Consider the following 14,281-nt stretch of genomic DNA (forward strand, 5'->3'; position numbering starts at 1 on the left):
TTCTCAAGGCTCCCGCCACCTCTCCCTCTACTCATTATGGAGAATTTGCCAGACTTCAGCACCTTGCAAAAGCTTCTAGCAGCCTCGCCAGATGCTTACGCTACTTTCTGCATTTCACGTGCGCAGATTATTAGGGGCATTGCGATGAATATGCCAATCGCAGCCTCACCAGAACAGCCAGACTTGTACGACGTGCTCGAGTGCATCGCTTGTCTCGATCGCGGTGACGTCCCGGATAAACCCCAGCTATTCTCCGAGTTCAGCAAAACTTATCTCCAAGGTCGCCACAATGAGCCTTTATCGCATAGCTTTCGCACTACTGAGACGAAAATTTTGGGCCGCCTTGTCGCGACGGCGGTGAATGTTGAGCGTCTCACGGGTGTTGTAATCAGCGAACTTTTGGCTCATACCGCAGCACTACAGCCAGCACGCCTTATCGATCCAAGCATTGATCTATGGTCGCAAGATTACACATGGGGCTCAGGCGGAAATTGGCCCGCAGGCCAGTGGTATCAGACTTCTGAAAGCTGTTTCAGTCGTAAACCATCATGGGTCGAAATCTTCCGCGTTCGACGAGCACTGTGGGAGCTGACATTGCTGATTAGCATTCGAGCATACGCGTGGCAAATCCATGACGTGTATGAATTTGTGTACGAGCACTCCAATCCTGACGACGACCTTTCCGGTCTCTTACCGCACCGTGTTTCACTCTGGGGTTCGCATGTGACGGAGGTCTTCACAGTTGGTCTTTGTCTGGAGGATATCGCTTGGCGGGTTGATACTGATTGGACGTGGTGGCCCTCAACCCGACAAATATTCTCGAAGCCTATGACACCGTCTTTCACTCAAAATGTGCAGCTGCCACGAATGCCTGTATGCAATTTGGAATTGAGTAGGAGGTTGAGTGACGGTCGACAAGATCTGTCCGAGTGGGTAATGGCAACGGATTTGTCAGAATTGTCGGGCGCGCCTGATGAGGTGCTCGAACACAGCTACGGTTCAGAGTTGTGTTTATTCATACGCGAAGAATCGCAGACAAGCGATAGGGAGCAGAATGAGATCTATGGCGAATTCCTTCGGACGGGGCTGTGTATCTGGGACAAGGAGCGCCTGTATGATCTCAAGTTAGGGCCTTCTCCAGATCCAACATTGCAGGGACCTACTAGAAGCGAGCTGTATTACTCGTGGTGCAGCATCCTCAGAGATGTATGCAAGCATAACCCACCAGCAATGTAGCCCATATAAAGTGAAGTGGCTTCGTTGCAACCCTTTGCTACTGGTCTGGTCGAGGAATATGTCTTTCCAAAGAATTGTGGCTGTACGCTTAGCTATATCAAAACACCATATGACTACATAACTTGATAATCGAGATACCTCTAGGTGTGATACATCCTTGATCATTACTTTTGAAACGCTCAACCTCAGATTTGGGAGGGGCTCAGGAGCTCTGAGACAGCATCCATCATAGAAAGCTGAGTACTCGGTTTTGATGAACATATTTCCTGAGCCCCTTGTGTTTTCCCCGATCTCCTTAGCCTCCGAGTTGACTCTTAGATTGGTGTCTCTTGCAGTACTCAGTGCCGCCTCTCGATGTCGCCCTTCAAATACCACTGCTATTTCGTTGTGTATTCGTCCACTGGCTGCATTCTCACAATCTGACAAAGCCAAGGATAACTTCGTGGCTTTTCTTCGCCCTTGTATGGTAGCCCTCATTTGTCTCTCCAAAGCGCCACCTGCTCTCGTTCTAGACTTCTCTGCAGTGAAATTATATTGACAAATACCTCTCAGTTGCTAGTAAAGAATGAGCTGTCCTTCGTATTCGTACCATGAACAAGCAATATCCACCGGAATTTTGTGTCGACCAAAATGTGTATGAAACATACTTTGCTGGCATCTTTTCTTTCGCCATATCACAAGTTACGAATCTTGTTGCTTTGCGTTTTAAGCTAAGCGACGTGCAATTATATGAAGAGTTTCTAGCAGATCTGAGTCTTCGGGAGCCTCTCGCAGATAAGTATGACTTTGTTCAGAAACGTTGGTGAGGTATACAATGATCGTACTCGAGTCCTAGGAGGACGGAATGGCAAGTGTCTGCCTGCACATTACAGGGTTGGTAGAACTCAGGTGCCAACTTTGGAACTCCTATTTTGAGGGCGGGATGCCCGGAGACTCTACTGGTGTAAAATCGTCCAGCTTTACTGTGGTTAGTTGGAAGCCAACACGCACTAACAGTTTGCGGTGAAATCCGCCATAATACAAGGTCACGTATGTTATAGTACTATTTCGAGGCGCATTCGAAGTCCAGGATCTAAATCCTCCAACGACGTCATTGTCATCACAATCAACCACTCACAACCACCTTCTACCTATGGTAAAATCTAATCAGTCTTCGTTGTGGTGTATGCCTTAAGTAAGCGCCCAAGCGATTCAATTCTGATAAAAGCCGCTTTGTGCTTGGCTTTTTTATGATTATTTCAACCTCGTCAGAAACCAAAATCCTCTCTCACTCCAGCCAAGATGGAGGTTCAGCCAATTGACCAACAATCTCTCGAACTAAGGGGTCTTCCTACCAAACCAGGAGCGTCCCACATTCCAAGCGCGATCAAAGGCGCTGCCAACAAGCTTCTCTCTTCTCCTGATCCTGGTCAGCATGACCAAGAACCATCAAGGCAGGACGATCTTCAACCTCGGTTGGAGGAGTTGCCTGTGGGTGTAGCGCCGTCGCAAATGAGAGTGTCGAAGGCGAAAGGCATTACAGTAATTATAACGCTAGCTGGTGTTAACTTTCTCAACACCATGGGTTCTGGTATTCTCATTGCTGCGCTTCCGAGAATAGCGAAGGATGTCGGGCTCTCGCAAAGTCTGATTCTCTGGCCAGCCGCTGTTTACGCGCTAGCAGCTGGGTGTCTCTTGTTGATCTTTGGTGCTGTAGCCGACATCATAGGCGCCAAGTTGATGTGGGTTACGGGGAGCTTCCTCTTCGTGATCTTCACTACTGCTGTAGGGCTGGCCAAGACGGGGATTCAAATCATTTTATTCCGGACTCTTCTCGGTGTCGCGATTTCTATGTGTCTACCGACCGCCGTGAGCCTCATCTCCAATACATTCCCGAAGGGTACATGGCGCAACTTTGCGTTTGCAATGAACGGCCTGGGAAGTCCTTTGGGATTCGCTCTTGGCCTGGTTCTCGGCGGCATTTTCGTTGACACTATTGGCTGGCGATGGGCATATTACATGATGGCTCTCATCAATTTCTGTCTTTCCACGGCATCGATTTGGTCCTTGCCATCTATCTATCATGCTTCCGAAAAGAAATGGACACGCCGTCTCGTTGAAGACATAGACTGGCTGGGTGCAATCATTCTCACCGTTGCTCTGGGCTTTCTCCTATACGTCTTGGCCATGACAACATCATCATACCGGAAGCTGCTCCATCCCGAGAATATCACGCTCCTCTCCGTGTCTATCGCTCTGCTCATCGTGTTTCCGCTGTGGATGAATCACCAGACGAGCAGAGGCCGACCGGCGCTTATACCGAACAAAGTCTGGCAGAATGCGTCTTTCACAACAATCTGTATCTCAGTCTTCTTCTGCTGGGCGTCTTTGAATGGCATCGAATATTTCACAACCTTGTTGTAGGTCATTTGATAACCTTAATGCTGATGTATTGCTGTTTGACTGACTACGATATCTCTAGCTTCCAAGAAGTTCAACAGATGTCAGCTATCGAGAGCTCAATCAAGTTTCTTCCTCATGTCATCATGGGTGCTTCCGTGAACATTGCCACAGCGTATCTAATTTCTCGCGTCAAGGTCCAGACGCTGGCCGTCGTGTCTGCACTCGTGTCCGCAGTAGCACCAGTTCTGATGGCAACAGTGAAGATGGATGCTTACTATTGGTTCGCACCTTTTTGGGCTATGTTCTTATCTCCTATGAATCCAGATGGTAATGCCTCGTCTGTCAATCCCCCAAAGAAAGAAAGAGAAAGCTAACAGTTATATGCCAGTCCTTTTCACAGTCTCAAATCTGGTCATTTCCGACGCCTTCCCACCCGAAATTCAGTCCCTCGCCGGTGGCGTCTTCAACGAGGTAGCACAATTCGGAAACTCAGTGGGGCTGGCCGTGACCGCTGCGATTGCGGCCTCGGTAACAGACCATACCACTGTGCATGACCAAAAAGTGGCCCTTATGGAAGGATATCGCGCTGCATTCTGGACCATTTTTGCAAGTTGCGCTTTTGTCGTGGTTGTGACATTCTTCGGGTTGAGAAAAGGAGGCACTGTGGGTAAGAAGGACGACTAAGACTACAGATAAGGAGGTACCGGCTCGGTTGTAACCTGAAGGACTATCAATGACTGGTTTGTGACGGTCTATGAGTAGTATAATTGGAAACTGGCAGATGAATTGATATCTGTAATCTAGCTATACAACATATCGTAAGTCCATTGATCCTGCGGCACATCACTAAACTTGATACTCGTAGGATGTTTCTTCCGTGCTGGCAATATGCGTTTGATATAAAGATCGCCGACGTTAATCATTCCATATTTCGGCTCCTCTCCGTCTATTTTGCAACATTCCAGCACCTCCAAGTTTACATCAGGGTCCATGGTCAGGAAGAATGGAAGAGAATATCGCTCTAGGCCTGTCTTATTTCTGACTCTGTGTACAGTAGCAGGGAATACACCATTCGTCTGTCGCTCGAGATATTGTCCTACGTTGCAGACAAATGTCCCTGGCTGTGGAGGCGCATCGACCCACAGGCCGTCTTGGTTAAGGACCTCAAGAGCCGTGACATTGTCTTGCAGGACGAGGGTCAACCCTAGGATTGATGTTAGGATATTAAGGCTTCTAGGTAGATGATTGGTTGCTTACAAGAGAAGTCGGAATGAGCTCCAAGTCCAACATTATTTGCATCTTTGTCAAGTGGTGTTGGTGGGTAGTACAGCGGTCTCATTCCAGTAATGGGAAACTTGAACATATCATCGAAAGCATTCTCGTCCAGATCAAATGCCAAAGCAAAGAGCTTGACCATTTTCATTGAAAGAGGTAGGATGTGATTGTAGTAGGTGTAGATGCCCTCTCGCCACCAGGGAGCCTTGGACGGCCAAATATTTTGTGGGTTCTTGATGTGAGCAGGCGGCTGATGACCAGTCTTGCCGACATAGTCCTGCTCGGGCTCCCGTACACAATCACCCATTGTGAAAGCCTCCTTGATGTCTAAAATTTTCTTATAAGCTGATTACAGAAAATTGAACGTTGTACTTACCCCCCTGTGTTCTTGGATCAAGTCTAGTTTCCAACATTGGCTCGTATCCTCTTATCGCTGGGTTCTTCTGTACGTGTGCATCCATCTTAGTCTCGATGTCTAGAGCAAAGAAGCGCTTGAGCAGGTCAAACGCCCCCTTTGTAACTTCTTCTGGTATTCCATGATTTTTTATATAGAAGAAGCCACAGTTATGACAGGCGTCGTAGATATCCTTTGCAATTTTCTTCCTATCCTCAATTGAAGGACTGTCGATATTGGAAAGATCAACTGTCGGTATAGAGGTGAAGGAGGAAGGCTTTTCTGAGACCTTGCGATAGGTTGCCTCTGAGCCAGAATGAAAGTAGACATATTTTCCGTCTTCCTACACACCGGGCGTTAGCTTGTGGCAACATTGAGAGTCTAGAAACGAGAGTTCGGAAGACGCACCGGCTTGTCGAGCAGTGGCGCCGCTGGCGCTCCCACAGGTGTGGCAAGAGCGGTGGCCATTTTGACTCTTATCTCTTATGAAAAGAAGATAAATCAGATAGATTGTGGTATCAATTTGAGGCTGGATTGGCCTCGGATATAGGTCTCACGAGAGCCTCTAAAGTTGTCCGATGGACCGGACCCCGCAACGACCCAGTGCCCTATCTCAGTCCAAGACTCACTATGGCTCCACTATCCACTCTCGTGTCGCGTAACCCTGCCTAGTGAAGCCTCGCGGCAGGCATCGCAATCATCCCTAGCTTCACCTTTGCCGTGGAACTGTTTATCAGGCAAAGCCGCTAAAGTCAATGGTCGGCCGGCGTTCCCCGCTCTTGCGATAGGTCTGATAATGGGTGGGGAGGCGATATCTTGGAAATAATTTTTGGAAATGATAAGTAAAGGTATCTCGCCAAGGGCTGTGACCTGAATTTTGAAATCTTTACACTCATCCATTGAAGCTTCCTGTGTGGCCGTCATTCAGAATGTCGTCTATCTCTTACTACGTGAAGAATATCTTCGCTTCGTCGTACGGCAATGATCGGCCGGCCTTCTTTATTTGGCACCCAAAAGGCACTAGTTCCAGTGAGAAGAAGTTGCTCTTTAAAATTGACTTCTTCATTCTGACATACGGATGCCTTGCCTACTTCGCCAAATGGCTGGATCAGGCCAACCTCAGCAATGCCTACGTCAGTGGGATGAAGGAAGATCTCGAGATGTTCGGCACTGAGTTCAATCTGGCTACGACTTGTTTTCAAGTTGGCCAGATTCTGGGACCAATTCCGGCAAATATTCTGCTGACTTGGATTCCTCCAAGAATGCTACTCCCAGGTCTGGAGTTCATATGGGCTATCTTGACTATTGGCACATATGCTGTGACCAGTGTACACCAGGTTTGTTTTCCGACTCCCGCGCTTTGAGAAAGCTTTCTCACAATTATAGCTATATCCCATTCGTTTCTTCATCGGTTTCCTCGAGGGTTCTTGCTTCGTCGGCATCCAGTATGTTCTTGGTTCCTGGTACAAGAAGAGCGAGCTTGGCAAGCGCACCGCTATTTTCGCCTGCGCTGCCTACGTTGGAACTATGATCAGTGGATATCTACAAAGTGCCGTCTTAGCTGGCATGGATGGAAAACATGGACTTGAAGCTTGGCGATGGGTTTTCATCATTGATGGCATCATCACCGTCATTGTAGCCCTCTACGGATTCATTTTCTTCCCTGACACTCCCTACAACACTAAGGCATTCTATCTCAGTGAAGACGAAAAAGCTCGTTGCGTCGAGAGATTGGCCGAAGATGGACGTACCGAGACAACTAACTTCACCTGGAGTCTCTTCTGGCGTACGCTCAATTCGTGGCAGCTCTATGTCTTGACAGTTCTCTGGATGTGAGTAATTTGACAAAGGAAACTTACTTGTTGCTAAATGTTCTCAGGTTTTGGAACACCACGGTCGGCAAGGTCGCGAATACTGTGATGCAGCTGTATCTCAAGAATGACAAGGAGCACACTTGGTCACTTTATCAGGTCAACAATATCCCAACAGCAATCAACGGTTTCAATATCGTCATGGTTCTCCTGCTCAACATCTTTATCGACACGACTGGTTACCGCATGCGGGCTGTTGCACTCAACCTGTGCATTCTGCTCTTCGGAACGATCTGCCTGGTCGTGTGGAACATCCCGCTCGGTCTCCGTATCGTGTCATACATGTTTGCAGGTCTCGACGGGCCGCTGTCTCCCATTTACTACTCTTGGGCCAATATCTTGACCACTGGAGACACCCAAGTCCGAGCGTTGGTTCTTGCCATCATGAACTCTTGCGGTGCCGCTCTCACGACGGTTATTCAGCAATTCCTGTACCCTGTCACAGATGCTCCGAAATACCCCAAAGGATTCAAGGCTAGTCTCGGGTTTATCTGCGGAATGTGTATCTGGGTCGTTGTTGTCCGCATTTTCGAGATGAGATCCCTGCGAAAGGCGCAAGTTGTGGAGGCAGCCGAGGGCAACTCAGAGACATCCGATAGTTCGCCTACTTCGCTTGGCGTGACGATGGATCAGAAGGTTTGATACGGACGGTGGAGATAACAAGCTGTGGTTATCAGGGTTGAGGATAGGGGAGGCGAGCTTTTATCTACGTTCAGGATAAGGGATAGATCTTTTATCTATCAACAAGATAAGAGGGACAATCTCTATCTTGGATCAGATAAGGGCTGATAAAGTGCTATCTTTCATCAGGACAGGGGAATGAAATGACTATCTGGTCTATCTGGCTATCAGGCTGGGGGATGGGAGCTAGAGAGATACTGAGATACAGAAATGAACGGCGTGTTTGTTAGTGCGTGTTAGTTCAGACAAGTGCCTCCATAGAGCGGGGAAACGGACCCGGCCGACGCTGCCCGATCAAGGTGCTTATCAACGGCATGGCTGCTTCCTCTTGGTGGGAGAATTCTGAGTTGCCTGATAGTTTGACAATTCGCCTGCTCTGGGTATCTATCTCTCTTTGTGACCAGCCTTAACAATTACTACCACCCAGAATGAGCGCAACGCAGACCATCTCGGCTTCGGCCGGATACACCAAGCTGCGTCTATCCTCCGGCAATGGCCCCGTGTACCGCAATGTCCTTCCGACCCCGCTCCGAGACGCTGACCCTTCCGAAATCCCGATCATTGATGTTTCCGGCATAAGCAGCTCCTCGCTTGCTGACCGTGCTGCTGTAGCGCGAGAGATCCACAACGCTGCCACCAACAACGGATTCTTCTACGTGACCAACCATGGAATCCCGACGGCCACAACAGACTCGGCGTGTGCAGCCTGCCTGGACTTCTTCCGTCAACCATCGGATATCAAAGACAGGGCCAATTCGAGCCAGTCACGATACTTCAATGGCTACAAGCCGCCAAAGTCCCAGCGCATCAATCCATCGGAGTCGATCGACGTGCGGGAAACGTTCTCCTGGACGTATGACCCCAGGTTCGACCCCGCCGTGAGCGATGTGTCCGCCATTCCGCGGGAAATTGCAGAGTACATGCGCTGCGAGGACTTCCCCTGGGACGCCACCGCCAACATTCCACACTTCAGGCAGGCCATCGTCCAGTATTGGCAGTCTTGTCTAGCGCTCGCCCGCGGCCTAGTGCGATCCTTCGCGCTCTCACTCTCCCTCCCAGAGGATTATTTTGATGAAAAATTTAGTCATCCAGATGCATCCCTCGCACTCAACTATTATCCGCCAATCCCTGCTACATCGTCGCCATCCAACGAGGTGTCGATCGGCTCGCACACAGACTTCCAACTGTTTACCATCTTGTGGCAGGACAAGAATGGCGGGCTGCAAGTTCTGAACAGGCAGGGTCAGTGGATCAACGCGGCGCCGATTCCCGGCACACTCGTCGTCAACATTGGCGACTACCTGCAACGAATCACAAATGACAAGTATGTAAGCACGGTACATAGGGCGCAGAACTTCAGTGGCAAGGAGCGCATCAGCATGCCGTTCTTCTTCGGTTTTAACCTCAATGAGAGCTGCGGGGTGTTGGATGGCTGTCTAGCCGAAGGCGAGGAGAAGAAGTACGACGAAATAAGCTGTGTGGACTGGGTGCGTCGCCGAGTCCAAGCAATGCATGAGACTGAGTCCGACGATGATGAAGAGAGCACAAAGAAGATTTAGTTATTATTGTAGATTGTCTATACATCTTGGAATGTAATCACATCTGACTGAATGCATGCGCACTTTTGGATCCGTACCATTGTAACAACTTGGTACTCAGTGCCTGAAAGACGATGTCTCATCGTCACCTTCCTGCTGCTGTGTGGTACTCGAGACGGCTTTTGCGGCATAGAACCTAATCTTCAGCTCCGCTGTGAGGCGACATGCCATGCTCGGGGAGGTTCACTGGAGCGTTCAGCGGTTTTCTCCCATATACAATATGTATGGGCCAGTATGCATGGACGCTTGTATCTCGCAGGACTTTCCTCGCCTTGCTCACAAGCACAAGCACCTCATCCTTGGTATACCCAAGGGCTCGGGTCAATGGAGCAAGTGAAGCAGGCTCAAGTGCCTGGTCCATGTTTGCCAGGCTCCACATGCCCAGCTCCTTGTGCTTCTTGTCGCGAGGCCATCGGTTCGTGGGCCACTTGTACACCACCTCCACGACACTTTCGAAGCCGGCTGCTTCCATCATCTCCTTCCATTTCTGCGCAGCAACAACGGGCCTTTGAAACCCCTCCATACCTTCCATGACGAGCAGCATCCATTTCCAGAGATCCGAGTCTTCGGTCAGTGTTCCGTCATCGCAGCCGAGTGGCAGCGCCATATCCTGCGCCTCGAAATATCCGCCTGGTTCGAGATGGCTAAAATTGCATGACTGTATCAGCCATGGATGGAGAGAAGAGAAGTACTAACATCAAAAGATGAAACTCGAACGCACTTGAAAGCCTTTTCGACTATGCTCGCATTATTTGAGAAGCTTCCGGTCATCATGCGGCTGAAGATGAAATCGAATGGCTGAGACCATGTCCATGCTTTCTCGAGGTCATCAATCTAACGCACTTAACGTTAATGGAAATTATCATGGAAATAAGATGGTATAGAGTCAATATAAACCTCAAAGAAGCAATTTGGCGGGACGCTGTAGGAAATTAGTATGCCTCCCGTAGTAACATTGCTGGTGGGTTTTTGAGGAGCGACGTACAATTCTGGTTGCACTGGGCTTAGATCGACACCTATGACCTGCAAACACTCGTCAAAGAGGCGTACAATTAATGTTATGGCTTCTTACCTCCGTGTCAGGATGAGCATCCGCTATAGATCAAGTCAGCAATTCGAAGCTATGAGCATTGAAGATACTTCGTACCGTAGTCCATGGCCCAGATACCAGTTCCGGTACCAAGATCAAGCACGCGAGATGCACCCTCATTTTTCGGGCACAGGCAATGCTTTCCGCTAATAGTCAAGGTCATAACATGATGCTGTAGATCTGCATGCTCGAGTAAGTTTATATGCATTCAAACGTGGAATAGCTGTGAGGAACATAATCTAACCTAATCTCTCGATCTCAGTCTAAGCAAAGGGGAGATCAGCATGATAATGGGCACAAGTCTCTGCTACTGTGTCGATATAAACCATACATTGTCATTCGGCAAGAAATATTCTATCAATACCAGATTAGTGTGAAGATGGACTTGATAGAAACTGTAACTGACTGCCAGCGCTCAGGGCGTGATACGTTCGCCCATTCTCTTCTTGGTATGCCAGGATGCTGGATCGGAGCGATGACAAGGACTCACTGTAGGGCTGTAGTCATACGAATGTCAGCAGCCGTAAGTGCTTCACACAACGTGCTAATTTAAATAGACTGCAGAGCCTGTACCATGCCGAGCGCCGAATCTCCGTCATTATCATCTGCATCGAGCTGTTTCGAAATGTTTAGTATGCATCCAGTTCTTATTTTTCAATTGCTCCCCTCTGCTCACACTCTGTGTCGGCGACAACGGTGCATCTGCAGCCATGGGCTGCGCTGGAAGCGAAGATTCAGCCATGCCGCCCCGGTCTAAGAAGCAACAAATTGGCTTACTGAAAACATTCAGAATGGTCCCCGGGATGAATTAAGCTATTTTTGTGGCAGGAGGAAACCCTGGGCATTCTCGCCTGAGGCAACAATAGCCTAGAAAGGCTCTGGCAGTGACGCCTCGTTCACGGTACTACATAAAAGTAGAAATGACAGGTCACTGACACCTCCCCGCCGAGTTATGCAAACCCGGCTGCCGTGACACATTCCTAGGGAGACAGCATGGCTGCATTGGCCGATGTTGAGAACAGCGTTGGTTGGCTTGCAGACCCAGCCAGTCACAGATGCGCATGGCTTGGAGGCTGCGCTTCGAGGCTTACACGTATATGCTGGTCGCCGTATAAAGCAATGAGTTCGCCGTTCAATGACGGCATTCCCCCATGCCGCAGCTTGTTGGATGTTCACTAAGAGAATTGAAAGGCCTGTGGCTGGTAGAATTGATTATTTCTCACATTATGTGAACAAGTAATACCGACGTAACATGTTTACCGCCTATCACCAACTCAGAACCCATCATCAATGATCTCCCCCCATGTATGATAATGATAATCTCTCAGTGGATCCACCACGTATTTCTCAAAATCATCCTGGAAATTGTTGTTGCGCGATGACAACCTATGCCGGGTCTGGCTACCAGAGCCATCCAAGACTTCGCACAGCAAGCAAGCCTCCACGGCTCTGTGGTATGAGTCTCCAGCTTGGTCTCTGATGGCGTCCGAATCCAGGAGTCGACGTGCCGTATAGTAGTCAACACCATCAGGCGCCATATCCTCGTCGTCCTCATCATCGTCCTCATCCTCGTGTATCAAGTGACGCATTTCAGAGAGTCTCTTACCAAGCGCAAGCTCGACCAAGGCACAGCCTAGGCGACCCAAGGCGGGATCTATCTTTTGAAAAATGCTCAGCGTTTTCCAAAACTTATCATTTTCTGTTTTATCACTTGAGCCATCCAGACCAAGGGGCATGCCAGCTCCTGAGTAGAATTTTCGTGTAATGAATAAATGAAGTTGTCGTGGACTTCTCCGCATTGAGAAGTCCTTCCAAGACCACCCCTGGTCAATCCATTGAGAGGGATAGAACTTCTTGCCTGTTAGCAAATAGTATCGAGTACAAGTTATCGTAAAACATGCCTGGAAAAGAGCCAGTGTTAGGCTATGAGCAAGGTCCACCCTTTTCCGCCAGGACAAATTCCAAGACATTGAAGGGGCCAGATAGTCCTCGAGGCAAATAACACATTGTGAATTCTCGGAGTCTAGTTTCTGGATTGGAATCTTTACTAGGTACTTATTCTCGTTTTGGCCCAGGTATCCGAGATACCTTGAGCGATGAGATTCAGGATGATGAAGTGTTCTGATGACTTGACACAGGTCAGGGATTTGCGCTGTCCCACTGTCAATTTCAGGTGCCTTTGGGCTGAATATGACCGGTATAGCTCGCTGCTCCCCTCTTGTTGTGGATGTTTTGGTAGATTCTCTTCTAATTGACTCTCTGCTATTTGTTAGTAGATGATCTTAGATGGATATTTTTATTACTTGCCCTCCGTTGCACTCGATCGCACTTTCCATCAAGTCAATGCTAGGGTCCGAGTATGACCGTTGCAACTCCTCGTGAACTGCGACAAGAGCCTCAAAAGCATCTGGCTTCAGCCGAACGTTGATCTCGTGTGATGTCGTACAAGTGCAATGGAAACTATCATTCAATGCTTGGTAGAAATTGTTAAAATAATGCGGGTTCTTACTCAGCCGCTTTAAAGCAGCCAGGTGTCTACCGGGGCGCCGTGACTGGAGCTTAGGATTGTCGAGGACCATCGCAGTCCTTGTCGTCTTCAATGTTCTTCGAAACCGTTTGAGTCGTTTCTCAAGATCTCCAAGATCCTTTCGAAGGCTTGACGCAGGTCTTGCATCTTTCAGGTTTCTCAGAACATTGCGTTCTGTTATTGACGTTTGCTTGTCTTTTGGTCAGGGGAGACTTGAAATCGGAAGAGATCTTCTCACTAAAGTTGCGTCTCCACTGCTAAGTTTTGACTGAACCTGAGAAAGCACGCAGTGAATTGCTTTCATCTGTTCCACGATCAGTGGGAGAGCTTTTCCAAGCCTGTCCTGAAGCTTGACAGCGAGATCAGGGCTGTTCCAGTGATCTCGGCTTTCTTTGGTGGTGTCACTGAGTATAATTCGCTCTCGCTCCGATAAATCATCAACACTTTCAAGCATGTGTGAAACAAGTTCTCGCATAAGATACAGGTCGGTCTTGAATTGAAGTTCAAGGTCGCTGATTGTAACGCCGTCTTTTGCGTCTTTCACAGCCTTCGCAAGACTGATTACTATGGGCCATGTTCCTAAAACAATGCCAACAATCTCTATTCCGGACATATGGAAGATACGATCGTCTTGTGCCTCGGGACTATCCGGAGAGATACAGCTTCTCAACTTTGCTATAGCGAGCAAGTTGTGAGGACTGCTCAGACATGAGAGAACCAGTCTGGTTTGGGGAGATGGGAATACAAGTGGGGGGTTCATACCACAAAACGAACCTCAACAGACTAAATACTGTCTGTCCGGTGGGCCCGGAGGGTAGGCAGATAAAGCCTTGCTTCGTGTGATACATTGTACGCTGCGTTATGCATGTCGCCAAATGAGCGTGGGGTTTACGTCAATGTGCAAAAACGTGCAGCTTCGCCAGTTGGCCTAGACTTGTAAGTGGCGAGCTACAAAAATCGACATAAGTCCGGTTAAAGCCTCCCATTCGCTGCGTGCCACTAGGTCTTACGGCGGCTTGATGCCGGTCGCCTTGCTTCTGGAGATACATGGCAAGGCTGCGCTATCAGGCATGTTGAGTGGCTCAAAGGTGAAAGTCCACACCCTCACCGAGTGAGTCGGCATGGTCCCCTGTTGGCTCGTTAGGAGGGAATACTCGTGTGTAACATAGAGTGAGACAAGCTTGAGGGGTCAGGCGTTTTCTTAGGTTTCATTACCTTATTCCTCCT

At 48.8% G+C, this 14,281-nt stretch overlaps 3 protein-coding genes across 3 annotated transcripts; 2 read left to right on the forward strand and 1 right to left on the reverse strand.

The window, feature by feature from the left end:
• Nucleotides 1–6,216: 6,216 nt before the first annotated feature.
• Nucleotides 6,217–7,800, forward strand: UCRPA7_4225 (putative mfs general substrate transporter protein; the record flags this gene model as incomplete). The annotated part of the gene is made up of 3 exons (XM_007916794.1): nucleotides 6,217–6,624; nucleotides 6,674–7,119; nucleotides 7,167–7,800. 3 exons carry the CDS (start codon nucleotides 6,217–6,219, stop codon nucleotides 7,798–7,800), a joined length of 1,488 nt encoding a protein of 495 aa, XP_007914985.1.
• A 467-nt stretch (nucleotides 7,801–8,267) lies between these two features.
• On the forward strand, nucleotides 8,268–9,398 carry UCRPA7_4226 (putative 2og-fe oxygenase superfamily protein; the record flags this gene model as incomplete). The annotated part of the gene is made up of 1 exon (XM_007916740.1): nucleotides 8,268–9,398. The coding sequence occupies one exon, from the start codon at nucleotides 8,268–8,270 to the stop codon at nucleotides 9,396–9,398; it is 1,131 nt and encodes a 376-aa protein (XP_007914931.1).
• Nucleotides 9,399–9,573: 175 nt separating this feature from the next.
• On the reverse strand, nucleotides 9,574–10,690 carry UCRPA7_4227 (putative tam domain methyltransferase protein; the record flags this gene model as incomplete). The annotated part of the gene is made up of 4 exons (XM_007916775.1): nucleotides 9,574–10,081; nucleotides 10,159–10,271; nucleotides 10,510–10,532; nucleotides 10,585–10,690. 4 exons carry the CDS (start codon nucleotides 10,688–10,690, stop codon nucleotides 9,574–9,576), a joined length of 750 nt encoding a protein of 249 aa, XP_007914966.1.
• Between the last annotated feature and the right edge of the window lie 3,591 nt (nucleotides 10,691–14,281).

Source organism: Phaeoacremonium minimum, assembly GCF_000392275.1.
Source record: "Phaeoacremonium minimum UCRPA7 unplaced genomic scaffold PA7_03_scaffold_330, whole genome shotgun sequence".
NCBI classification, from domain to species: domain Eukaryota; kingdom Fungi; phylum Ascomycota; class Sordariomycetes; order Togniniales; family Togniniaceae; genus Phaeoacremonium; species Phaeoacremonium minimum.